Consider the following 27336-nt stretch of genomic DNA (forward strand, 5'->3'; position numbering starts at 1 on the left):
TTAGCAGGAAGCTGAAGTCAGATTTATTTAGGGCCTGTTTCTCCAGATGTGAGGCTGCCGTTCTGTACCACTGCACCAAGCTTTGTGCATCTCGTGTAATGGCCAGTCCCACACTGTGTTTCTTCCTATTTTCCTGTGCACCCATCAAAATGACCTGTGCTAAGTGCAGGGAGACTGAATCTCAGCTGACACAAGGCGGTAGGGTTGCCAGAGTTGGGGGGGTGGAGCCTGGGGAGGGCAGGGCTCTCAGTGGGGTGCAGTGCCCCAGACCCCCCTCTAGAGCAGCCATGTTCTCCAGGGGAGCTGATCTCTGTAGTCTGGAGAGGAGCTCTAATTCTGGGGGATCTCCAGGCCCCACCTGGAGGCTGGCATCCCTACTTGACTGCCCTCCTCTGGCAGCTCACTGTAGGCTCTGCTTAATTTGGGCCTTTCCAGGGTTTGCATCCGACCTCCTCTCTATCCTCCATCGCAGAAGGATGCTGCCAGAACATGTGTGTAGGTTGTCACTGCCAAGGCAGAAGAGGGGAAGGCAATGAGGTAATGGGACGCTATTTATAAGCCTCCTTGGATCTATGCAGGCGGGCAGCTCCAGTTCAGCAGCGCCTGTTTTCTTGGCAAGAAATCTAGGCAAGTGTCTCTCTTTGGTGTAAGCATTAAAAGGTGCTGGTGGCTGGGAATAAATTTAGATTGCTGGGGACCTCTGTCACAAAGGGGGTTTTCCTAATAGCTCCCTGTTTGGGCCAGGTACCTTGCGGATTTGTATTATCTGTAGCCCACTCCCTTCCTGAAGGCCTGGAGAAATCTCCGCCCAGTAAAAAGCAATAACAAAGTAAAAAGCCCAGGAACAAAACAATCCCCGCCCACTAAAAAAGAAGGAAAAGCTGACAGCTCAGTCTTGAGTGTATCAGTGGGTTAATTAATTAGGGGCAAATGCAACGAATGTGCCTGCAGTTAAGTGGTTCTATTATGTGGCCTTGTTCCTTTGTCCATTATGAACATGTACTGCTAAGCAGGGATGCCAGCCTCCAGGTGGGGCCTGGGGATCCCCTGGAATTACAGCTCATCTCCAGACTGCAGCAATCAGTTCCCCTGGGGAAAAGGGTTTTTTGGGGGGTGGGGGCTCAGTGATACTGTACCCCACTGAGGTTCACCATCCCCAGACTCCATCCCCAAATCCTTGCATTTCCCAAAATGGAGCTGGCAACCCTTCCCCACTTTGCAAATCACAGAAGCCACTTGGAGACTCCTTCGGGGAGAGAAAAGTGGCATCCAAGAACCAACTCTTCTTCTTCTACTCAGACCCCTAATTTTTCCCCATTTTATACATCCACCCCATATAATGGATATTTTGTTGCTATTTTATTGTATTTGTTGCTCCTTGACCCTCTTAAGGAAGCTGTACCCCCTCCGCAGGGGGTGTCCCAAGGAGACCTAGTTACCAGGCCTCCATTGCAGGGCTGTTATAAAAACCATTGCTATAGAAATCTGTTTTAACGAAGGGGTTCCCACAGTGGGTTGTAAGCCTCCCCTGGGGGGCAGTGGAAGGATCCAGGGGGCGGTGAGGAATCTGGGGCAGTCGGGGGGCAGCAGCCTTGCAGCTGCTTTTTCCTAGTGAGAGACGATCCAAGGTGGCTTGCCCTTGCCTGACTCTGGGTAGGAGTGACTCTGGACTTACCCCATCCCACTGGCTGACCCTGCTTAGCTTCCTGCAGACAACGACAGCCTCAGAAGGCGGGCCGGGTGGGATCATGCTCCTGCTGAGCCCCTTCCCCTCCTCAGACTCTGCCCTTCCCAGGCTCCACCCCAGATCTCCAGGAATCTCTTAACCCAGGGTTGGCAACCCTTCCCCCAAAGTCTCCATCTTTGGGAGGGCAGAAAAGCCTTCTCCTGCCTTTCTCCCCATTGAGGGCCTAAAGTGTTTTTTATGAATGACTTTTACAACAACGTATTTTTCCAGAATAAAATATGGCTGCTGTACAAGAACCAAGAAAGAGCCGGCCCTACACTGTGCTGGGAACGTGCAGTAGCCCTCGCCCCGGGAAAGTGTGTCCCTCTGTGTGTGTGGCGGGCCTGAGAGCCAAGGGGGGCGGCAGCCTGAAAAAGTCTGGGAACCTCTGTTTTAAAGATTGCTCTCTGAGAGTGAGCGGCCTAGGGGCACCACCACATGGAACTGGGCAGGACTAGCAGTCCCTCTAACCCTTTGCGGGGTCCCTGTGGGCATCCAGGATCCACAGGGAATCGGAATCCTTTGAACTGGAGGTATTGTGATAACATCTATATTAGATTACTGTAATGCACTCTGTGTGGGGCTGCCCTTGAAGACTGTCAGGAAACTGCAGCTGGCACCGAATGCTACTTGGCCGTAGGGACCGTGTCACTCCAGTCTCGTTCTGTCTACACTGGCTTCTGATTTACTTCCAGGCTAAGTTCAAGCCCCTGGTGTTGGCGGAAATGGCTGCTTTGTGGCATTATACCTCATCAAAATCCCTCTTATCCCCAAACTCCACCCTTTTCAGGCTCCACCCTCCCAAAACTCTTCAGCTGTTTCCCGATCCTAACATGAGGGAAAGGCTGTCTTGAACCCCACCGGCCTCTCCGCTCTAGCCTCAGGCCTCGGTTTCAGAGTCGTGGTGGGGACAAAATGGAAGACAGGGGAATGATGGAGGCTACTTTTGGCATATACATTAAATTGATAAATTAATTTAATGTGGGATTCTTAAAAGAGCATCTATGCCAAGGCGTTGTAGCGCTGTACATATCGATCAGTTTTAACTGCTAAAAAGTCAGACGGTCAATTCGCCCCAAGATTCTTGAAAGCTGCCAGTCCGGGAATTGCTTTTGGGTCTCCAGATCTGTGTCTAACCACAGTTGACCAGAACATGAAATGTTCGGGGGGGGGGGGAGGAAATGCTACCACACCGATGCTTCACAGGGGTCTCTCCCCACTTTTGCAGACAGTTCGCCACGGGTTCCCGTATTTGCCCACTGCCTTAGCTTTTGACCCGGTGCAGAAGATTCTGGCGATCGGAACAAGAACTGGAGGCATTCGAATGTATCCTTTGGTAACGCATGAGGCGACATGATTTCGTCACCTGCGCCTACAGCTCCTTCCGCTAATTAATTGTCTTGCACATTTATTCAGGTAAGGTATTGGTGCCCTTCACTTTCCTTGACTGAATTAGTCATCGCCAGATTTTGTGATGTGATGCAGATGTACACATCGAGTAATGTTTATTTTAACAAATATCTTCATGACCTGGAATCCTTGCATCTGAAGGACCACCTCTCCTGGTGTGAACCCTTGGATTCAACCATCAGTACCTGAGGGAGCTTTTGGGGTCCTTGAGAACTTTTGGGGGTAGGAAAGGGTGACGTTGCAGTGAATTCCCCATTCTTCATAGAGATCTGGAAAATTCCTAGAGTATTAGAGTGATGCTGTGATGTCACTTGTGGCTGCAGTAGAGAAGAGGAGGAGTCAGTAACACCTTGAAGACTAACAAAAGTTTTGGCCAGGGATGAGCTTTTGTGAGTCATGGCTCACTTCTTCACAAAAGCTTCTCCCCTGCCACAAATATTGTTAGTCTTTCAGGTGCCACTGGTCTCTTGCTCTTGGGGAGCCATGAGCCACTGACGCTCCTCCCCTGCCACGAATTTTGTTAATCTTTAAAGTGCCACTGGATGCCTGCTCTTATTGAGCCGTGGCTCACGAAATCTCCTCCCCTTGCCACAAATTGTGTTAGTCTTGCTTTTTTCTCCTGCTGCAGACAGACTAACGTGGTGACCCATCTTGATCTAAAATTTGGCAGTCCCTGAAAGAGATGTTGTGGTGTTTCTACGAGGCTGTTTTACTTTTCATTTTCTTTCCAGTGCTCCATGGAGCAGCTGGGGGAGCCCAGAGGCCACGGATGGGAGATCTGCCACTATATCAACGGAGAGAGAAAAAGCCCGATGCTTAGAAAGGCCAATATTAAATATGCAGCATCCATCCATCATGAAGCTTTAATGTCCACAAATACAACCTTATTAAATGATTCTACGCCTACCATGCAATTCTAAAGATCCAAGTTGTACAAATGTTATGCGGTATAGTACAACACAATGAGGCCAGCACAAACATCAATCACTTATACAAAGAACTGCATAAAGATCTTATATCTACTGACAGGACTATTCAGGTTGCTCACAAGCAATTCTCCCCCCCCCCCACACACACACACACAAACACACACATTTCACATAATAAGGTAAGACCAGTCAAAACATATGCTAACTTCTATCTTCCTAGTCTCCACCTTGTGTCTCGTCACATATTCAGGGTCAGCTCAGGGGCCAGGACTCCCCGGGACACTCTCTGAAAACTGCCCAGCAGATCCTGGGCCCTCCTGCTTCTCATGCAAGCTTCATCCAGGGGCCAGAAATGCCAACACGTCCAATTCTGATGTCTCTTATCCCTGTTGTCCTCTGTTGACTCCATGTAAATAATTTCCAGGGGAAATTTCTCACTGAGCCAAAAAGGCACAAACTCTTTGCAAAGGGCTGTGCTCTCCAAGAAAGGTCTCTCTCACTCTCCTGTGCTGTCTGTTGGGGGGTTTCCCAGTATGCACAGGGCCATCTCTGGTAGAGGTACGATCTGACAGCCAGCCTGTCTTGGAGCTAGGCTTCCTTTTTTTGCTTGCTGCCAATTTGCTCCTTAATGGTGACAAAACATCTTTGTTTGCTCCTGCAAAGCAGTTTGCCGGCCACATATACCCGCTCCCTTCTCCGTGTCCGTCATCTCCCTGCCCTTTCATTTTTGCTGTGCTTCCAGCTCTCTGCTGAGGCAAACTGATCCTTGACTTTGACTCCTAACAGATTGGGCCGGCCGGGTGTTGACTGTTACTGCCAACACGAAAGCGGGGCCGCAGTGGTGCAGCTTCAGTTTTTAATTAATGAGGTAAGGCGACATGGACTGAAGGCAGAGTTTTGTTCGCGGTCACGTAAAGGACTTTTGCCTAACGAGAACAACAAATTGTCTGGCTGAACTCTATGAAATTTTTTAATATCTGGGGTGGGAGGAATCTTGGTATGATAAAAAGGAGATAAGCCAAAATTTCATTATGTCCTTACTGTATGCCCCATTAGTACTTAATCCTTTTTCCTGTTTGCTTCTCCCTGCTTTTAATATTATAATGCATAAAGGGATAGGTTGATGTCATTGAATCTTCACTAACCAAGGCCGTCAGCCCTAGAATGTTTGTGATACTGCGTCTCTGTAAGCTGAGGTGTAAGGCCAATAACAGATTCTTTTGTGACGCGGTGGAGCTATTTACTCTCCCCAAGTTCTGACAAGAGTTTTATCTGCTAATGGAAAATGTTAGCATTGGAATGACATTCAAGCATTGTCAACTAAAGTGAAACGTCGGTGGCTGACAGACTTGGGGCACAGAATTTGTGTGGGCAGGTGCAGGATTCACGGGGAGGGGGGGGGCTGAAAAGCAAATTGGAAAAAGACCCCCAAAGAGCATGGAAGCTTAAGGGGCAGGAGGAATTAATGAAAGGAGCTGACTCCGGAAGAACTCCTTGTAGCCAGTATGTTGTTTGCAGGAAACAACGGGGAGAACAGACTGTCCTATAGATTCTGTGAGACTCTTCAGGTTGCACAGACTGAAAAGCATGAGCCTGAAGGAAGGAAGGAGGGAAAGGCCAAGGACAGGGGCAGTCAAACTGCGGCCCTCCGTGGACTACAATTCCCATGAGCCACTGCCACCATTTGCTGGCAGGGGCTCATGGGAATTGTAGTCCATGGGCATCTGGAGGGCCCCAGTTTGACTACCCCTGGCCAAGGAGAATGTGGAACCAAATCTCACACGGGAGAGAGGAACAGGAAACACTTTTGCTGATGGAAGGAGGCGAACAAAAGGGCACAGGATTAGAGAGGATTAAGGAGCTAGACTGTGAGATATAAATTTTGAGGCCTGCCAGTACGATGGGAGGTTCCTGTGTCCTTAAAAATTACCTAAATGGGAAGACGGGGAGATGCCACTGAGCATGTCGCGTCTTCTTCTCCACTTCCAGCCAGCTGGCCAACAGGGGGAATAACCCCCCTCCCCCCCGCCCCCGAAAACCAGGGAAGAATGTGGAAATGCAACACAGCATGTCTATGTGACCCAGAAGTGCCGTTCGCATATCGGGGATGTCAAGGGGCAACAGTCTGATTTCGGGACAAAACTCTGTGGCAGAAGCTACTTCTGAACAGCTTCGTTCCCACTGAAGTGCTCAGCCTGGGCTGTCCCATTTCAGATTGCAAGGAAGGCTGCACTGGATTCTGTGCAATGATTTCAACACAATTTTATTGTCTGAGCAAGACCGGGGCTTGACTGTTTCCTCTGTCCGTTGAAATGAGCCATTTATTCAAGGGCTTTTATGCCATCGTGTTTTTTTCTTACTTATGGTTCTTTCCTGGTGCAATTTCCAACTGTAATTATTTTATAGATGCTAATCCTTAAATTGGGCCATTTTCCCAGCTCCACTTAGCTACATTAAGTGAACTCGATTATTAATTTCTCTTTATTGTAGAAGGTTTTAGGATTGTTTTCATGAACAATGGCATTTCTTCTCTCCGGTTCTTATTTTTTTTTAATATGTATTTTGTTAAAAGCTGCCATTGAGATCCAGTAAAAAAAAAATTAAACACGCTCAGGTGGAGCCCGAATTCTCACGCCAGTCTGCCTGCCCGTGGTCACCCTTGCTGACCCTCTGCTGCTTTCACAGGGGGCTTTGGTCAGCGCAAGCACCGATGACATGCTCCACTTGTGGAACCTCAGGCAGAAGCGGCCGGCTATTCTCCACTCTCTAAAATTTACTCGAGAACGGTAAGGCATGACAGAATTAAATGGATGCATTGAACCCCCCCAGTTCTGGCTGCTGCGTATCCTGTGGAGTGCAGGCACCTCCTTAGCTGTATGCATGTAAATAATGTGGACCTGTTTCTGGGACAAAACAGGAACAGAGAGGTTGAAGGTCTCACTGGGCTCCTGGGATGAGGCCTTTTCTCTTTGCTTTCATCGGGCAGATTGAGTAGAAGGGGCTCAGAGCCAAGATAAATCGCTCACATGTCAAGGGTGAACATGCTGTTAGTCTAAAGCTGGCTTTCTCAGCCAGGCTTTCATGAAACCCTGGGGTTAATTGATGGCCCTGGAAGGGTTTCTCGAATGGGTGGCAGTTAATTGACAATATATATTTCTAATGTGTTAAACAATGAGCCTCTTGTGGTGCAGAGTGGTAAGGCAGCAGACATGCAGTCTGAAAGCTCTGCCCATGAGGTTGGGAGTTCGATCCCAGCAGCCGGCTCAAGGTTAACTCAGCCTTCCATCCTTCTGAGGTTGGTAAAATGAGTACCCAGTTTGCTGGGGGGTAAACGGTAATGACTGGGGAAGGCACTGGCAAACCACCCCGTATTGAGTCTGCCATGAAAACGCTGGAGGGCATCACCCCAAGGGTCAGACATGACTCGGTGCTTGCACAGGGGATACCTTTACCTTTAATGTGTTAAACATTTATTAGGTGATATGATCCTATAGGGTCCTGTCAACCTGCCCCCCAATGGCCACTGATGGGCCTGGAGGGTGTGGGAAGGGGAGGGGCCCCAGGTGGGCGTGTCCTCAGCTCTGCTTCCCAACCACATTCTGCACAATCGTGCAGCTTCTGGGGTTTCTCGAAGCCTGAAGGATGTTTCAGGGGTTTCTCAATAGCAAAAAAGGCCAGAAAGGCTGATCTAAAGAGCAGCTTTGGCAGGTTGACCCTTCAGTGCAAGACTGGCACGGAGGGGGAGGCACTTTAACCCACTCAGAATCACTTGGCCCCAATTTCCCCACTGCTCGGAAGCTAAAGAGGATCCGGCTGGGTCACTAATTTGGCAGGAGACCCTCAAGGAAAACCAGGGCTTGTTGTGCGGAGGGAGGAAGGAGAAAGCACCGATGCTCATCTCTTGCCTTGAAACCCACCCTGGGCCTGAGTTACTCCATGTCACTTGCCACTCAGTGGCACACCGTAGTCGTGATGTTCAGATAATGCATTTTCTCCTGTGAGGGAAAGCGGCTGGGCTGTGGGGGAGACGAAGAAATTGAACAGGCTGGGGAGGAGCAGTTTTGGGGTAGGAAGGCTTGGGTAGGAAAAAGGGTCCAGAACCCTCCCTCCTCCATACTGCGGCCCAACCCAACCCTTTGCTTTAGAGAAGATGGGCATGACCCACGTTCTGGCAGAGGGAGCCGTGCTGCCATAACGCCTAGCAGGCCCTTGTGGTGGACACAATCTGGCTACTGAGCAGGTAGCTGAAATTGCTTTCCGAAAACACAACTCGCAAGCAGTTTCTGTTGCTGTTTTCCCATCCCTGCTCCCACCCCACCCCACCCCACCCCGGTCACACATCTCTGGCTTTGGAAAGTGCCTAAAAGCTCCTCGAATTCGGTGCTCCCCTCGTCTGTAACTGCTTAGCGGTTCGTGTCACACATTTTGTGTTTTTTGATGGTTTCGATCGTCTGGGCGAGGTCTCCTCGGAGGCTGCCGCTGGCTCAGCTTCTGTGCCTCCCTCAGGTTTCCCTCCCACACAACCCGCTTTCCGCTCGTTCTGACTCTGGTCACCAAGGCGATGGATTCGTTGCGCATAAACAGAGCCCTCGGAGACAGGTTCCTCAAGGCCGCCTCGTCCCTTGTCAGTTCGCTCACTCAGACCCCCATGGGGGTATTAAGGGCTACTCAGGCGCAGGGGCAGCATCCAAGGGGCAGCATCCAAGGCGCGGACGGCCAGAAGCGTGAAGGCTAAGATCAGGGGTAGTCAAACTGTGGCCCTCCAGATGTCCATAGAATCCTAGAGTGGGAAGGGGCCACACAGGCCATCTAGTCCAACCCCCTGCTCAACGCAGGATCAGCCCTAAGCATCCTAAAGCATCCAAGAAAAGTGTGTATCCAACCTTTGCTTGAAGACTGCCAGTGAGCATTCGCTGGCAGGGGCTCATGGGAACTGTAGTCCATGGACATCTGGAGGGCCGTAGTTTGACTACCCTGGGTTGATGCTGCTTCTCTCAGATTTTCTTTAGGCCAATAACGATGTTTGTCGTCATTTATGGAGCTCCATCAGTCTAGAGCAGTGGTGCTTAACTTTTTTTGGTCAGGGACCCCTTTCAGGATCTGTTGAAAGCTATGGAACCATCAATAGGAAAACAACACAACAGGGTGACAATTGTGATTGTGTGTTTCCTGATTGTAGAACAGCTCTTCTCAACTACACACACACACACAGACCAAACGTCCATGAATTCAAGGAAAATAGTTTAATCAAATGCTGTTTTGCCATAGAATAGACCTTTTTACTATTGAGAAACCCCTGAAATTTTTCAGGCTTCAAGAAACTCCAGAATTAGCGTGATCATGCAGAATATGGTTGGGAAGCAGAGCTGTGGACACGCCCACCCGGGGGCCCTTCCCCTACTCTGGCCCTGATTGGCCATTTGGAGGGGGGGGCTGGGTCGACACGGCCGTATATGGTCATATCTCCTGATAAATGTTTAACAAATTTTAAAAATATATAAAACGCTTCCCACCCATTTAGGAAACCCTTCCACGGCCATCAAGGAACTTCAGGGTTTCGCAAAACTCTGAGAGAGCCTGTTGTATACAGAAGCATCCCATGCCACTCCCTATATATCTGAAGTGAAACAATATCTCCGTTACATAATTTGACATTAAAATATTTATTTTCCCATGAAGATCATTTTTAAGGCAGCAGCCAAGTGAAAGCCAAGTTCTCAGTGTGATCTAATGGAAACCAATAAAACCAGCAATCCAATTAATCAGACAAGAAATCCAAAGATAAAAACATGTTTTGCACAGCAGAAGTGCTGAGCTACAGATCTCTGTCTCAGCAAGGTTGGCGCGGATCTTTTGCAACATTCCGAATGATGTTTTACATTTTGCACATTTCCACTGGTCCACGCATCGCCGTCACATCCCTTGACACCTTCGGGTTGGCCAGGTGATTGTTCTGACCCCCTCCAGATAGGCTGGCTGACCCCTCACAGAAGAGGGATTGTCACAGAACTCTCTGTTCAAGCAATCTCCCTGAGAATGGGCCCCAAATGGTATTTGTTCACATGAACACCTTCCTAGATCTGCAACACGTACAGCCTTGAAGATAACAGTAGTCTTCATAGACACAGCAAGAAACCTTTTATTCTCTTATCCTGTGTGCATGGAATTGAAGCAGGAGACGTGACCCTCCCGCTTAGAGCTAATGGCTGGTCCAAGCTACTACAATTCCCATGAGCCAGCACAAGGACAGTATATAGAGTATATAATAGAGTATATAATACTGTACTCAGTTTATTTTCTGCAATCCCACAGAAGGAAATAAAAAGACCCCCCCCTTTCTTTGAGCCTTATTCACTGAACCTCTAAAGCTACAGGTGAATACAGGTTCAGAAACCCTAGTTTAGAGATTATCTTTAACCGCTCCTGCGGTATTAAATAAAAGGGTAAGGCCATCTGGGGAGGAGTTAGGGCGGGCCCTGTCCAGGATAAAAACTCAGAGGGCCCAATCAGGAGCCGCAAAGTGGCTCCTGATTGGGCCCTCCGAGTGTCCATCCAGGGCCAAGCAGCCAATGGGGAGGCATGCGAAGCGCCTTCCTATTTGCCCCTCACCAGGACAGACCAAAATTCCATTCACCCAGCCCAGTCTGGCTGCCAGTCTGCTCCTGAACACTGCAGGGAGAGGAGGTCAGTAGGGCTGCCAAGGGGAGTGAGGCTTGGACAGGCTGCGCCAGCCCTTTTCGCCCCAAGGCTGTCCTAACTGTCATGTCCAACTGCAAATGGCCTCAGAACCCTGACAGAGCTGGCAGGAGGCTGCAGAGTGCTCCCGTTCCCCCTTCCTCCCTTCAAGCCTGCTGCAAAGGAGCCTCTGACAGGCCCTGACTGAGAGGAGGGAGGCATTTTCCTTCAGAGAGCAACGCAGGGGAGCCTGAGGGCCTTCCTTTTGAGGGGGGGGGCTTTCCCCTTCTGCCAAACAGTTGCCTGACAGGGAAGCCGCAAAAAAGCCCCTTCTTACAAAATACTGCTCTGCCCGGAGGTTAGACACAGCCAAGCCATGTGTCTTTCTTCTTTGCAACTCTCTGCAGTTTTGAGGCCACTGCACAGCGTTATTCTGCAGAGGAAATTGGCTCTTTTGTCTCCGTTTTCATCTGCACAACAACCCTGTGCACTAGGCCTCAAGTCTTTCAATTCAACAACAACCTGTGTGGGAGGCCTTAAATGTTTCTTCTCTACCACAACCCTGTCCAAAGTAGCCCTTTCTGCCTGGGGAGCTGATCTTTATACTCTGCAGGTGAGCTGTAATTCCAGAAGCTCTCCAGGCCACACCTGAAACTGTAAATAGAGAACAAGTAAATTTCTGGAGACACATAGTAACTGAATGACTGGCAAATAACCTTGGCCTGGCAAATAAAAAAAACAGTATAAAAAACCTTGCTAAGGTCAAGACTGCTGTGCACAGACAATCTTCCTTTTAGGATTGCCAGCTTCCCTGTGAGGCTCGCTACCCCACCTCCCTCATGGGGAGTCTGCTATGGGGAGAGAAGGGGAAGATAATTGGAAAATGCTTTGAGAGACCTGAGGCCTGCTGGGTCACTGCGGCCCATTCCCAGTTCTCTCAGATCTCTCACAACCCCACATACCTCACAGGTTGACTATTGTGGAGAGACTAATGGAAAAGGTGTTTGTAAACCGCTTTGAGACTCCTTTGGGTAGTAAGCAATAGGGTACAAAAATCCGTTCTTCTAAGGAGCAACCATGAAAGAAGCATGTGGGCACATAACATTTTACCAACAGTGAAAATATGGGAGACAGAAGGAACTGGGTGGACACCTGTGTACTGTGACTACCCCATGTGTATTAGGGCAGAGGGGCATTTCGGTGAATGTGGCCTAATTCACACAAGAAGGGAAATGACGCAGAACTGGGGGGAATTGGTTGCCATGTAATCTTCCTCTAAGAAGAGTCTCCAGTCTGATATTCCCTTCACATATCTGAGGACATTGTTGTTGTTGTTGTTGTTGTTGTTGTTGTTGTTGTTGTTGTTGTTGTTGTTATTATTATTATTATTATTATTGATATTGATATTGATATTGATATTTATTTCCCGCCACTCCCTGTAGGCTCGTGGCGGGTCACAGCAGTCCTATCCCCATTAAAATACCCATTAAAAGATTTTAAAACAATCCCAGCATGGCGGAGGCTCTCATTATCCCCACCCCTGCTATCAGAGCGGCAGGGAGGGTGGGGAGGAGATCTAACTTACTAGGTCCGGGGGGGGGGGAATGCTGGCACTCATTCGCTGACCCCGGCCTCAACCAAAAACCCGGCGGAAGAGCTCCGTCTTGCGGGCCCTGCGGAAAGCTGGTAAGTCCTGCAGGGCCCGCAGCTCACCCGGGAGCTCATTCCACCAGGTAGGGGCCATGACCGAAAAGGCCCTGGCCCTGGTCGAGGCCAGGTGCGCTTCTCTAGGGCCAGGAACGACCAGGAGATTCTCCCCCGCTGAGCGTAAAGCCCTGCGGGGGATATAGGGTGGTAGGCGGTCCCTCAGGTATGTGGGTCCCAACCCGCGGATAGCCTTAAAGGTCAAAACCAGAACCTTGAACCTGATCCGGGCAGCAATTGGCAACCAATGCAGCTGCCTCAGCACATGCTGGATATGGGCCCTCCAAGGTGCACCAGTGAGGACCCGAGCAGCTCTGGAAAGCTCATCTGTGACCACTATGCCAAAATTCCCAAAGGTCAGTCCTCTCCCACACTCAACGAACATTCCACACCACAGGTTCTTATTATTTATTTATTTATTTATTCATTCATTCATTCATTCATTCATTCATTCATTCATTCATTCATTTATTTATTATATTTCTATACCACCCTCCCCGGAGGTTCAGGGCGGTTTACATTAAACATATAAACAATACATGGAACAGTCTTCATTAATACTCATACAATAATAATAATAATAATAATGTGGTTGTAACAGAAAACAGTATAGTGAACAGTATAACAATAATAATAATATAGCAGTATAACAATGCAACCGTGCAAATGGCACAACAGGTCCAGAGCACTCTGGTGGAGTTCTGGGAGGAAGGGGGGGGAGAGCGGGGGCCCTTCGTTTGTTGTTGGTTGTGCCTGGTCTCAACCAAATGCCTGGCGGAAGAGCTCCTTTTTGCAGACCCTGCGGAACTGTACATTCCCCTGACGTCCCGCCACCCGCTGGGGGTGCTGCCAGCAGCAGCTGTACAGTCCCACGCCAAGGGGGAGCCCCAGCCATGGCAGGGCAGTCCCCAAGGCAGCAGCCGGGGAAGAGGACAAGGAGGAGCTGCGGCCCGGTACCAACTGATCTACAGACTGCTACCGGTCCCTGGACCGGGGGTTGGGGACCACTGCTGTAGAGCATGAGCCCCTGCCAGGAAATGTAGTCCATGAACATCTGGAGGATCACAGGTTGACTACCCCTGCCGTAAAGCCCTGATCTCACTACATAGAGCATTCCACCAGGTCAGCACAGGGCCAAAAATGCCCTTCCCCTGGTTGAGGCCAATTTGATATCTTAGGGGCAGGGAACTTGAGCAAATTTTGCTCCTAGATGTTAGCTTGCTTGGGGAGACATATGGGAGAAGACGCTTCCACAGAGGATAAATTTAATGGTTTGGCTTTTTGTGTGGTACTGATGTTCACTTAATTATTGGCAATGACTTTGAGGTTGAAATAATTAGATATTCAAATATTCCAAGGAAGACTCTTCATATTGGTGCCAGCAGCTTTGCTTTTTGAAAAAATATTGAGTGTGTGGAGGAGCAATGAGCACACAATTCTCAAGGACAACCATCAATCATTTTTTGTTTGCTCTCTCGGCTCCTTTTAGTAAGTGGTTGGTAGCCTCTTTGGAAAGAAAGGAGGCCCCCAAGGAAGCCACTCGGTGGGCCAGATTTCTGTTGGTTCAGGAATGTTGCTTTAGGATGCTTTGGGCTGAACCTGCGTTGAGCAGGGGGTTGGACTAGATGGCCTGTGTGGCCCCTTCCAAGTCTATGATTCTATGTTTCTGCAGTGTGAGAATTCTAAACACTTCATTTCCACAACAATTACACTTAACGGAGGGAAATCTAGAACATTCATTCTGCATTCAACACATTTTTGATCTGCCCTTACCTTATTTTGCTTAGATGCGACATCTCTTAGAAACCAGGCTCTACAAAATTTTCATAAATAAATACATCAGTACAACATGTGAACAGGAAGAGGCAATAGTCAAAACCAGTGTGGTGATGTATGTTGAAATGTTGAACCCAGGCCAGCAATCTTGGAAGCTAAGCAGGGCTGACCCTGGCTAGTATTTGGATGGAAAGAGTGAATTGAGCCCATTTTAACAACAAAAGAGGTTGAGGCACAAAGATCCTTTCTCTGCTCACTGGTCCTTCTCCCAAGTGCGTTTCTCCTCAGAAGATCTCAGATTCTAGGAAGTGGACTCTGCTAGGGAAGGAGAAGGCCTTCAAGAAGTCAAGACGTGGTTAGGTAGTACACACACCCCAGCTCGTGCCTCAAATCCCCACCCTACCCTGAAGTTCACTGTGCGACTGTGGGCCCAGTAAACTGTGGGCAGGTGATCGTGGGAATTCTGTACGCTTTCCAAAACTCCTTGGAGCAGGAGTGGCCAAATTGTGGCTCTCCAGATGTCCATGGTAGGGGCTCATGGGAATTGTAGTCCATGGACATCTGGAGAGTTTGACCACTCCACCTTAGAAGAAGGGTAGAATTAAGATGGAGGGAGGGACAGGCAGGCAGACAAACAGATGAGGAACCGTTGTTTTCATTTAAAAAAACACATACACGCCTCTCTGTGTGTAATAACGTTCAGGAGGAAGGAGTTGTACGGCCACAGGACATCCTAGACAAGACTGAAGAGCCACTCAATTCACACTTACCTGTGGGACTAGGCAGGGCCCTGAAACCTGTCGCAGCCAGAAGATGACAGTCACTCCAGGTTAAATAATCAGCCTCACGACTTTGGGAACCTTTGACAAAAATAACGGCTTCTCCTATTATAGTTCATCTTGTCTGTCGCCCTCGAACGTGTTTCCAAGGGATGAGTCCTTTGAATGGTGAGTCAAATCTGTGAAGCGCTGCGGGGAAGAGAATGTCAGAGATCCGGCCCTCCCGCTGCAGGAGAGGCCTCTCTTCTGGTCTTTCAGGTCACCTCAACCTCCTTTGCTTTCTTGGCTTGAAACCGACTCCTGCTCCTGCTCCTACTTTTACTCCTGCACACACAAACACACAAAGCTGCTTCTCACTGACAACCCTGCTGGAGTTTCGATACCTGCCTTTGTGTGTAGAGTTATTTCAGTTGTGAAACGATGATGGGGAAAGAGTGGGAATCAAGGTGGGGTGGGGTGCAAGAGAGCGGCAGAATCTCATGCCCCTGGTGACGGTCCCTGTGTCACTTTGTGTGTCTTCCCTCCGCAGGATTACGTTCTGTCACTTGCCTTTCCAGAGCAAATGGCTCTACGTCGGGACCGAGCGGGGAAACACTCACATTGTAAATATCGAATCCTTCATCCTTTCGGGATACGTGATCATGTGGAACAAGGCCATAGAGCTGTAAGTCTGAGCAGTTCGTTAACACTGCTTTCTAGCGCGGAAATATTTCCTCTGGCTTCTTCAGGGCTTTTTACAGGGTCTTCTTCAGGAGGTTTACAAAATTTCCAGCTCTAAGTATACTTTAAAAAAAAAGAAGAAGAAGAGTTGGTTCTTATAAGCCGCTTTTCCCTACCTGAAGGAGGCTCAAAGCAGATTACAGTCGCCTTCCCTTTCCTCATCCCACAAGAGACACCCTGTGGGGTGGGTGAGGCTGAGAGAGCCCTGCTATTCCTGCTCGGTCAGAACAGTTTTATCAGCGCCGTGGTGAGCCCAAGGTTACCCTGCTGGTTGCACGTGGGGGAGCGCAGAATCGAACCCAGCATGCCAGATTAGAAGTCCGCACTCCTAACCACTTCACCAAACTGGATTTATGTGTGACTAGTTGGGCTCTGGGGATGGAAACATGAATGTTTGTTCTGTTGAAAGCAATGAAACCCAAGGAGAGGGCAGCTGGTGTTTCAGTGCATTTTTGGACACACCATTGATTTATCCCCACAGCTCCTAATCTAGCAAGTGGTATATGCCTTTGGAAGCATGCTTACTCCAAGATCTCTCTGGTTCATTCCGCACAAGGACCAATGTTACCAATTGTTCACAGAATGCAAAAACGCTATACTAAATAGTGGAATTTTGTCATTCTGCATACCTTTATTTTAGTGGAATATAGAAGCCCCAGTAGCGTTTCATTCATTCCCCCACAGGTTTCCGGTCTCGCTGGAATCGCAACAAAGGAAGCGATTTTTTTCTGCGCTTCTTCCCGCCCCTGGCCGTCAATCGAGCGGAACAGCCAATGGGCTCCCGAAAAGCCCCTTTCCCTTTAAGAACTGTTTTTTTAAAAACCAAACAACCTGTTGCAACGAATCTGTGTTCAATTGTTGTATCGGAAAGACCTTTTTGCTGGCGTAGGAGCTGGCGATTAATCGTTTCCACGCTCCTCAAGTAGAAAAAAAATCCCCCCCCCGGCACGATTTCTGGCCGAAATTATGGGCAGTGCCGAACAGGGGGCTGTGTTGTGCTTGGGAACTTAGGGAGCTTTGTTTTACTTTAAAACACTTCTGTGGAGGGACTTTAGCCAGAGAAGCCTTGCTCGTTCGTTGCTTTCGCAGGTCTAAGGGGGGAAAAATGGCGATTGCTTCTCTGGAAGTTTGGGGCAAGAGCGGGGAAGGGACTTTCTTTCTACCACTACATTGAGAACGCAAATGTCTTTCGGTGATTTGTTGCAGCTTGTGCGTAGAAGTGTCGCGTTTTTTTCAGGGGGGATCCACTTTTCCCGATTTCCTGAAAAGCGCTACAACGAAGCACTTTTTGCGGGAGTGTTGCAGGAGTGTTGCAGATTGTGTGCGACGTCATGCAGAACGTTGAATTTTTAGCGTTTACCCAATGTAAGACTTCTGTTACATTTAAGTCGTGCGGAATTGGCCAGTCTGTGTGTATCTGGATTCCTGTCTTGGAATAATGAAAGATCTTTTACTACTCCTACGGGGAGAACATTAGGGAGCAACGTTTGGCTTTGGCCAATGTTACCCTCCCTTTTCTCTGGCAGTCCCTTTTTAAAAACAATATTTTGCTTCTATTTTCAAAAAAAGAAAGAAGTGCAGAAATAGAAAAAGAGTTATATGTATCAAATACTATTAATATAAACTCAAACCGGCAGACGGAAGAGCCCGTCCCGGTGAGTTCTTCTTCTGAATATTAATCTTGTTGTTTCCATCTTGATGCAACTGAGAGTCTAGGAGCTACAGGAGCATGGAAGAATAAATCTCTAGCTTTTATAGGCCTCTGGCCGTCCCGTTGATCACAGGGGAAGATTCTTTCTGAGATAAGCCCATTATGCACGGAGTGGAAGGTCCGCATTCGGGGTGGAATGGCAGTGGCTAAAATCACCAATTATGCACTCTGCAGGCGGCAACCAGGCGCAGAGTCAACATTTGCCGTCGAAAAAGCCGCGTTAGCGAGATGCGGAAGAAAGTGGAGCTTCCCGGGACCAGGGTGCAACCAGAAGCGACTCCGGAGTAGCCACATGCATATTTGGATATTCTGGGTTTTGCCGCCGTTGCATTCTGTCCTGCGCGTAAGCGGTTTGCTTCGCTTCTTCCTCCTCTGCGTTCCCCCATGCCGCCATTTCAGCGGCCGTGCATAATAGATCTCATGTGAATGGACAGCATTGCCGGGGGGGGGGGGGAAGAGGAGCAGGGAAAGGAAGAGCAAGAAACCACCTCATCCTCCTCCCTCCTCCTCCTCCCCCATCACATCAGATTTCGTGAGTCAGCAGCCAGAACGTTTAGTTCTACAATATCTCCTCAGATATTAGCCCAGCATCCTTTTGTGGGGAGAGGAAGGGAAGGCGATTGGAAGCCGCTTTGAAACTCCTTTGGCTAGAGAAAAGTGGCATCTAAGAACCAACTCTTCTTCTTCTTCTTCAGTAATCTCAGGGCTCTCTCAGCCTCACCCACCTCACAGGGTGTCTGTTGTGGGGAGAGGAAGGGAAGGCGACTGGAAGCCGCTCTGAGCCTCCTTCGGGTAGAGAAAAGCGGCCTATAAGAACCAACTCTTCTTCTTCTTCAGTAATCGCAGGGCTCTCCCAGCCTCCCCTCCCTCACAGGGTGTCTGTTGTGGGGAGAGGAAGGGAAGGCGACTGGAAGCCGCTCTGAGACTCCTTCGGGTAGAGAAAAGCGGCCTATAAGAACCAACTCTTCTTCTTCTTCTTCAGTAATCTCAGGGCTCTCCCAGCCTCCCCTCCCTCACAGGGTGTCTGTTGTGGGGAGAGGAAAGGGAAGGTGATTGGGTAGAGAAAAGTGGCATCTAAGAACCAACTCTTCTTCTTCTTCTTCTTCTTCTTCTTCTTCTTCTTCTTCTTCTTCTTCTTCTTCTTCTTCTTCTTCTTTGCAGCTCTACGAAGACTCACCCAGGGCCTGTGGTTCACCTCAGCGACAGCCCGAGAGACGAAGGGAAAGTGAGTAAATAGAAGTGAAGCCTTTGGGAGTATTTTTGGGGACAGCTTTGCCCTTTGCCTCAGTCATTTTATGAGGCAAATGAAATGTGTGTGGGGGGGGGGATACATCTCTGTTGTAATACTTTGTGCAGCAGATTATTATATAAAATGCACAATCTGCCTTTGTCAACCAGGGCTTCATGAAACCTTGGGGTTTTTTGATGGCCTTGGAAGGATTTCCCAAATGGGTGGGTTAATTGATTTTTAATAGATTTTTAAATTTGCTAAACCTTTATTGGGTGATATAACCATACATAGCCATGTCATCCTGCCCTCCCCTCCCAAAATCGTCAATGACGGGCCTGGCGTGGTGGGAAGGGGAGTGGGTGGGCGTGTCCACAGCTGGGTGGGCGTGTCCACAGTTCTGCTGCCCAACCATATTCTGCATGATCACACTAATTCTGGGGATTCTTGAAGCCTGAAGAATCTTTCAGGGGTTTCTCAATAGTAAAAAAGTTGAGAAAGTTTGGTCTATTCTAAGACAAAAGAGCACTTGATTAAATTGGAATTTTCCTTGAGTTCATGGACTCTGTATGTGTGTGTGTATTGTGGAGCAATCCTTAGTAGGTCTTCTCAGAACAAAGTCCTATTTTATTCAGTTGGGCTTACACCCTGGTAATGGTTCTAAATACTTGGTAATATCACTAATTGATTTTTGCACACAAAGAGCTAAATCCTCAATTAATTGATAAAGTAGTACAATACGTTCCACTGCAAACACTGAGTTGAAATTTCAAGTATAATGAATACAGTAACAGGTATAAATGGCCTGAACCCGTTAAGTAGCATCCCATTATGTTATTTTTGCACTGCATAATGTGTCATGTTAATACTTACGTGTTATGCTAATATTTACGCTATGCTTCTGTTTTTTTTCCCTGTTGGTTCCAGACACCTGCAATCTGAATGTATCGTTTTTTGAACACCTCATTTTGTCTGATAGCACTGTGTCACTTAGGGTTTCCAGATCCCCCAATGGGAACGGGGTTCCCCACTAACAGGCCCCACCCCCTGACTGCCAATTGACTGGCAAGCAGGGGGAACCTAGCCCCAAAAAGAAGGAGATCCATTGGAAGTGCAGCACCATGAATATCATTTCCCACGGGACCCCACAATGACATTATCACAGGACGCTGGCCCAATGCGCTGGTATTTAGGCAAAAAATTTATGACAGAAGCCAAATTTACCATAGATTTTTTTACTCGAATACCAGAGCATCGACTCCAACGTCCCAGATGTGATGATGTCACTTCTGGGTCACGTGGGCAGTGATGTGGACATGTCGGATTGGCCTCCCTGCTGCTCCCGTTAAGTCCCTCCTCCCCTGCCGGTTGTCAGGAGGGAGTTGGCAACCCTAAACTCACTATGGGGAGTCCCTGTGAGAAAGGAACTATAAATAAGGTCAACAAATAGAGAATCCCTTTGCTAGGCTTTTTCAACAGCCCAAGACCGCTTTGAGTGTGGCTGCCACCTTCCCCCTGAAGGAAGAGGGGGGATCCCACGGTATGTCTCCACAGGTCTATTTTTCAGCAGGGAAGCCAGTGGGTTTTGGATATTCATTTCTAGAGTCTCTACCACAGGCCTGGTGGAACAGCCCTGTCTTAATATGTGAACTTGTATATGAGAAGAGGCTAAAAATAGTTATTATTTATTTATTACATTTATATACCACCTTCTATGTAGTTTAAATCTAACTTTGTTTGCTAAAGAAACCTTAAAAATCATGTTGTATGCTTGCCTTCCCCCCCCCCCCTCAGTTGTTGATAGGCTATGAAGATGGAACAGTCGTGCTCTGGGACTTGAGATCGAAAAGAGCAGATTTAAGAGTATATTATGATGAGGTAAGCCATTTCGGTTTTGCTTTTTAACAAGACATTGGCATGTTGGATGCTGGGGGAAAATACTTCTGCTTGTTCAACCTGGGTTCCGTGAAACCCTGGGGTTTCTTGATAGCCCTGGAAGGGTTTCTCCAGTTGGGTGGGAGTTAATTTTTTTCAACTGTTAAACATTTACTGGGTGATAGGAGCATATTTGGTCATGCCATCTCCCCCCCCCATGGCCAGTGATAAGCCAATTAACTAATTAATTAGTTTTAAAATTTTGCTAAACAATTATCAGGCGAAATGACCATATATGGTCATGTTGACCTGCCCCTCCCCTTCCAAAATGGGCATTGAGGGACCTGAAGGGGGCGGGGAGGGGAGGGGCACCAGGCAGATGTGGACATAGCTGTGCTTCCCACTCGCATTCTGCATGATCACACCACTTCTGGGGTTTCTCAAAGTCTGAAGAATATTTCAGGGGCTTCTCAATGGATAAAAAAACTATGAACGGCTGCATTAAAGCAGTGGTCCCCAACCTTTTTATCACCGGGGACCACTCAGCGCCTTTTACTGAGGCCCGGTGGGGGGGGTAGTTTACTCCTCTACTCTCAACCACTGCCCTAACGCTCTCTGATCACTATGGTAATGTTTAAACATCCCTTCAAAATAAGATACAGACACGCCACAACAATGAAGTGTGTTGTAAAGGGCTGGGGGGATGAAGTAAAGGGCCGGGGGGGGGGGAAGAAGGCGTCCTTCGGGGCCCACCTCCAAATAGTCCAAGGACCACATGTGGTCCGCAGCCCACAGGTTGGGGATCGCTACATTAAAGGATCTTTGTCTTTTAAAGCCAAACATAGTTTGATTCCAGAGGAACCTTTAAGGCCAATAAACTTTTATTCAAGGTCTACGTTTTTGAGTGCATGCTAGAAGGGGCTCATGAGAACCGTAGTCCAGGAACATCTGGAGAAGCGCAGTTTGGCCACCCCTGTTGTAAAACAGATGCAAAATCATTTCATGGGCTTCGTTTGAGCCAGATTATAGCTGTTTTTCCCCTTCCTTTTAGGCCATTCATTCTATCGGGTGGCACCATGAGGGAAAGCAATTCATGTGCAGCCATTCGGATGGCAGTTTGACCCTTTGGAACCTCCGAACTCCAAACAGGCCGTTCCAAATAATCATTCCACATGGTAAGGTTTGGCCAGGAGGACTGTCGAGGCCTTTGTAGCGGCCAGCAGAGTCAGGGATGCTCATTCTGGGAGTCAGGAAAAGCGCCAATCATTAGCACAACATGCCCACGTCACCCAGAAGTGAAATCGGCAGGGCTGGTGCTCTATGGTAGGATTAGCTTCTTACCACAGAGTTTTGCTCAAAGACCAGAGCTTCCCTGCCATGTCACCAACATGCCTGTGCCACTTCCAGCACCCTGCATTTCATTCCTGCTTCTGCCTTCCTGTGAGGGGATCTCTGGGCCCCAGCCAGGGACTGGCAGCCCTAGGATGCAAACAGAATGGTTTAGGGGACCATTTAGGGCTTCTGGAAGAGTGTTTGCTGGCCCGTGAATGTTCTAGGAAGAGTATTGTCCGTTCAGACCGGCTGTGGCTCTTCAAGGCAACTAAGCAGAGATCTTTTACATGGCTGGCCCTGCACAGCCCTTTACACTACAATAAATAATTTGTTTTTTTGTAGCCTTTCCTTCCGGAAAACTCAAGGCAGGTAACAGCCTAAAATAGACGATCCGTCAGAATAAAACCATATTGTAAAACCACAAACATACCTTTAAAATTATAGAACAGCCGCCAGGAAACTAACTTAAGTTAGATGCTGAGGCCCAGGGGATTGAACCTGAGACCTTCTGTGTTCCAGGTAGATATTCTGCCGCTAGGCCAGAGACCCTTTCTGAAGTATGGTGTTGCCATCAACTTAGGGCAGCTTGGTTCAGCTTACTGTAGGGCTGGTTTTTGTCCCCTGACAGCCGTGCAGTGGCTGTGTCCCAGCACAGATGACTTGGCAACAGTAGAAATGGGGGAGCAACCTCCCCCAGGCAGTTGGAGCTGCTTCCTGTTTCCACGTCAGGTCTTAGGGAAAACCACAGCAGGAGTCAGGGCATCAATTCCATCCTTTGCAAGGGGGACGTGCGTCTGCTGTGTCTCTATTCACTTCCGAACTTTCTTTCCACAGGCAAAATTCAGCGAGACGGTAAAAAAGCTGAATCTTGTAAGCCGATCCTTAAAGTAGAATACAAGACCTGTAAAAACAGGTAGGCTCCTTTCTTTTTCGTATCCAGACAGGGGCCGTTCTCAATCTCCAGCCGACTTGTTTCTGTTGGGATGAAGCCTGGTTTTCTTACAGTGATTCTTCCGCTTTTGCGTCTTTCCGGGGCTTTAGAAAGCCAGTGGTTCTTCACAGAATACACTGAATGACTTTGAACTTTGAAAAGGTCTCCAGAAAATGATAGCAAGTCGGGGCAAGTTCTCAAAAAGTGTTTGACCCTCTTCGATGGGGTTTTGAGGACGCCCTTCCAGGCCAGCGTGGCCTGATACGGGATCCTGCTGGAATTCAACCAGAAGGTTTGGGGCGAATGCAAATGCTGGCAGGGGCTCATGGGAATTGTAGTCCATGGACATCTGGAGGGCCGCAGTTTGACTACCCCTGACTTAAAGAAAGGCATTCTGTCCCTTCCCCGCCTCCTCTCCTCCAGGCTGAACGTTTCTGAGTCCCCCAGCCTTTCTCCACAGGACTTGGTCCCTAGACCTCAGATGATTCTTGTTGCTCTCCTCTGAACCCTCCCTTAGAAGAATTCTCTGGCCCTGGATGTGGATAATTGGGATCCCTCTCCTGCAACAGGGGTAAACGAACACAGGGGCCATCATCCTGGGCCATCATCCAAGTGTCAACCACAGAATATCAGGAAGTGAGGGTAGTAACTCTGATAGTAACTCTGATAGTAACTCTGATAGTAACTCTGATGGTAACTCTTCAACACTCCAGGCAAATGTTCTGTTTAACAGGATACCTTGGAAAGCGAACAGAGTGCTTAAAAATATTTCCTTGCATACCCACAGCTTTTCTTCAGACATGCAGGGAAGATTCTCAGCCTGTGGTTGCTCTTGCTGCAGAAGCAATTTTTAAAAATTCTGCAGTCGGCCCTGTCTCCAAGGTGTGCCAAGTTGTGTGAAATGGCAAAAAAACCCCAAGTGTTGCTCAAGTGGATTGAGACGGCATTGTTTAGCATGCGCAAAAGCAGCCAAATGAGTCACTTGACAGAAAACCTCTTTCAGCATAGAACCAAAACGTGTGTTCAAATATGTATGTGCAAGAGATACATGCTGGGCAAAGTACATGCTTGGAAGCTGTGCTCTCATTAATTAAAAGGCCCCAGGGGACTCTTGCCACACCAGGACTCTGGCCCGCTTGTCCAGTCCTGGGGCTGTTTCCGCTTCCAGACAACACTGGCGCCAGTCTAGGGAGATCCCAGGCCTGGCGTGACGCAGGCCCTCGTTTGTCCCATGGCAAGGGAACGTGTAAATGAGGGCCTGCATCGTACCGGGACTGGGACCACCACGGTCCGGAGCCAACGTCACCCGAAAGTGGAAATTAGCCGTGCTGGACTGGGCTGGATTCCCGGTGCGGAAAAGGTGTGACAAACCTAATTAGGGATCCAGGCCAGTCAGTTGACCCTCATCTTGGACTGCAGAACTCAAAATGGATTCTGTTGTCCACTCTGGACAGAGAGATCAGCCTAGCCTAGGAAAACCCCCCTCCCCCTGGTTCAGCAGACCTTTGCACTGAAAAATCTGTGGTGAGCGGGCACAATTACCACTCCTTTCTCCCCGTTCTTCTTTTCACTACAGTGAGCCTTTTATAATTTTTTCTGGTGGACTTTCTTACGACAAACCTTGGCGAAGGCCGAGTCTCACGATCATGCATGGAAAAGCAATCACAGTGCTAGAAATGGATCACCCCATTGTGGACTTTTTAACCCTTTGTGAAACGCCATACCCCAACGGTGAGTGGACGCTACTTTTTGCGCTTGATAGCAAATGGGGCATTTGTACTCCCAGGAGAGCTGAAAAATCACCAGGCGTTAAAGGCTGGTGGTTGATTGCCCATCTTGATACTTTTACTGGGCAACCTTAAAGTAGGGTTAGATCCAAGTCAATGAGTTCTGGAAGGGTATAAACCCGTTTAGGAGTGTTAGGGAGGATGTGAGAACTTATAGGTAAGGGTGGGGGGCAATTGCCACCCCCAGAATAATAACGTCTAAAAGTGACATCATTACGCTTGGGGTGACACTCCAGGACTCACTCCAAATTCTGTCGTTTAACCATTGAGTTTTTTGTGGATGCTAGAGCGGCATCTGATTTGATGATGTCACTCCCAGCTGACTCCAGACGTTGTGTCACTGGAGATGGGGGTTGTTTTTGTCCTTGGGATTTTGAGGTGACAGTTGGGTGTGTGTGTGTGTGTGTGTGTGTCCCAGCTTTGCCCTTATTCTCTAAGGTATTTTGAATCTGCACTGGGTTTCGCAGAACCCAAGAATTTTCAGTTCTTCATTTGCTTTATCAGTGCTGTGACTGGCTCAAAATCACCCAGCTGGCTGCATGTGGAGGAGAAGCGGGGAATCAAACCCGGCTTGCCAGATTAAAAGTCGGCGTTCTTAACCACTAAACCAAGCTTCCAGGGCTGTCAAGAAACCCCAAGGTTTCGAGAAACCTGGTTGAGGAAGCCTAATCTATTACAACTCTATCCAGTCTTTTATAGGCCCACAGCTACTTTCCTATTGAGGCTTAATGTGTGGAAACAGGGAACGTTTTTTGTGCCATGGAAACAAATAACATCCCTCAGTAAATAAAATCCCATTAAGTCTTTATTAAAAGGACTAGACATTTCCCCCCTTCCCCTTCCAGGCTCTGGGAACCCTACTCTTTTATTACAATTCTAATAATGTGACACAGAGAGAAAGGAATTGAGTAATGTTGCAGCCTATAGCAGTGATATGTAAATGTATTGCCAGTGCCGTCACGTGTATCGGTATATAAATGTCACAAAAGGTCATACATAATGGGAAGGTTGTAATTTCCCATTTCCAAAGCTGCTCTTAGGATTCTCTCAGAAATCCTTTATTGTGGGACTGTGAAGAACTATATCGCTTGGGTCTCTTTTTGCCTCACATCCCAGCTCTCTGATTTTCGTGCCTGGTTCTTGGTTTGCAGAATTTCAGGAACCGTATGCTGTTGTCGTGCTCTTGGAAAAAGATTTGATTGTCGTGGACCTGACTCAGAGCAAGTAAGTACAAAAGCCACGCAACAATCACCACTCACGGTTAGAAAGGGATTTTTTCACCTTTTTCCACACCGCTTTCTGAAATAAAGAGTTTTACTTTTTGACAAACATGGTATGTGGTGCATGAGTGGACCAATGGTTTTTCTCCAGGAGGATTGTCACCTGGAGATGAGTTGCCACCTGGAGATCTCCAGTGTTGGAACTTTTGGACTTGGTTTGGTCCTGAGTCCCTCCAGAGAAATAGAACTGCAGAGTGACAGAGCATTTTGAAAGAATGCAGTGATTACTTTCCTTTGTGGATGAGGCAAAGATTCAGACTCAGTGCTTTGAGGCCTAAAAGAGAGTAATCTTTACTGGGAAAGTTTATTCACAAATATACATCATAATCATCTGCTTTAGACTCGGTACTGAAGCAGAGTACAAAAACTTGGAAGGTAGTTACAAAAGCAGCACATTGCAAACCTCCGTGGCTAGGCTGCGGGCAGGACTACGTCCCACCCTTCAGCAGATGGAGAGAGCTGAGCCTAATGGAGTCCAGTCATTGCTTCAGAAAAAGCACATGAAGCTTCTCATTCTCTTCCTGAAATAAAAGGAATTGGGTGGGAGCCCACCTTAAACAAAGGAATCCCCAGGACATGTGCTCACCGTTTTTCCACCCCAACCGCACTGGTGACCACTTGATGCCACTAGAGAGCACTAGAGAGCTCAGCTGCTTAAGCAGCTTAACAACAGCCCTTCAGGGCTGGCTTCACCAAATTCCTTGCTGATTGCAGTTCCAACATCCAATCACCACTTGGCAACCTTGGTTGCTGATTTGCTGATAATGTGTTTTATCTCAGTAAAGATCACATATTGGTCCCCATTTCTTCATGCCAGTCACAAAAAGACTGACCCTCGCAAACCTAAATGGGACACAGCCCAGGGACAGGTTCATAGCTTGGGTGAAACCACCATATGAAGAAAGTCTAAAAGGTAAAGGTATTCCTTGTGCAAGCACCGGGTCATGTCTGACCCTTGGGGTGATGCCTTCTAGTGTTTTCTTGGCAGACTCAATACGGGGTGATTTGCCAGTGCCTTCCCCAGTCATTACCATTTACCCCCCAGCAAGCTGGGTCCTCATTTTACCGACCTCAGAAGGATGGAAGGCTGAGTCAACCTTGAGCCGGTTGATGGGATTGAACTCCCATCCTCATGGGCAGAGCTTTCAGACTGCATGACTGCTGCCTTGCCACTCTGCGCCACAAGAGGCTCTAGAAGAAAGCCTACTTTTGTGTAAATATGATGTCATTCTCTAAGACTTAACGTGTGCTAATACAGTCCTGCCGAATCTCTCCCTCTCTCCATCAGTTTCCCAATTTTTGAAAACCCTTATCCCACGGACATTCACGACTCACCTGTGACCTGCACGGAATATTTGGCTGACTGTCCTCCGGATTTGATTCCCGTGCTGTATTCCGTAGGCGCAAAACACAAGAAGCAAGGATACAGCAATAAGGTAAAAACAAAAACAGGTGAAGAATTGCTTCTCAGTG

At 48.2% G+C, this 27336-nt stretch overlaps 1 protein-coding gene across 4 annotated transcripts in view; it reads left to right on the top strand.

Moving 5' to 3' along the window:
- The window catches only part of STXBP5L (syntaxin binding protein 5L), an 88500-nt gene that overhangs the window by 22564 nt on the left and 38600 nt on the right, over positions 1-27336 (top strand). For all 4 annotated transcript variants that reach the window (XM_077346309.1, XM_077346310.1, XM_077346311.1 and 1 more), the window contains exons 2-12: positions 2955-3052; positions 4852-4933; positions 6751-6851; positions 15529-15663; positions 18592-18655; positions 20453-20536; positions 21585-21708; positions 22700-22778; positions 24373-24527; positions 25735-25807; positions 27152-27299. In XM_077346309.1, the coding sequence (XP_077202424.1) occupies positions 2955-3052; positions 4852-4933; positions 6751-6851; positions 15529-15663; positions 18592-18655; positions 20453-20536; positions 21585-21708; positions 22700-22778; positions 24373-24527; positions 25735-25807; positions 27152-27299 (1143 nt within the window). The remainder of the gene's footprint in view (positions 1-2954; positions 3053-4851; positions 4934-6750; positions 6852-15528; positions 15664-18591; positions 18656-20452; positions 20537-21584; positions 21709-22699; positions 22779-24372; positions 24528-25734; positions 25808-27151; positions 27300-27336) is intronic.

This window comes from Paroedura picta, chromosome 7 (assembly GCF_049243985.1).
Source record: "Paroedura picta isolate Pp20150507F chromosome 7, Ppicta_v3.0, whole genome shotgun sequence".
In the NCBI taxonomy this organism is placed as follows: Eukaryota; Metazoa; Chordata; class Lepidosauria; order Squamata; family Gekkonidae; genus Paroedura; species Paroedura picta.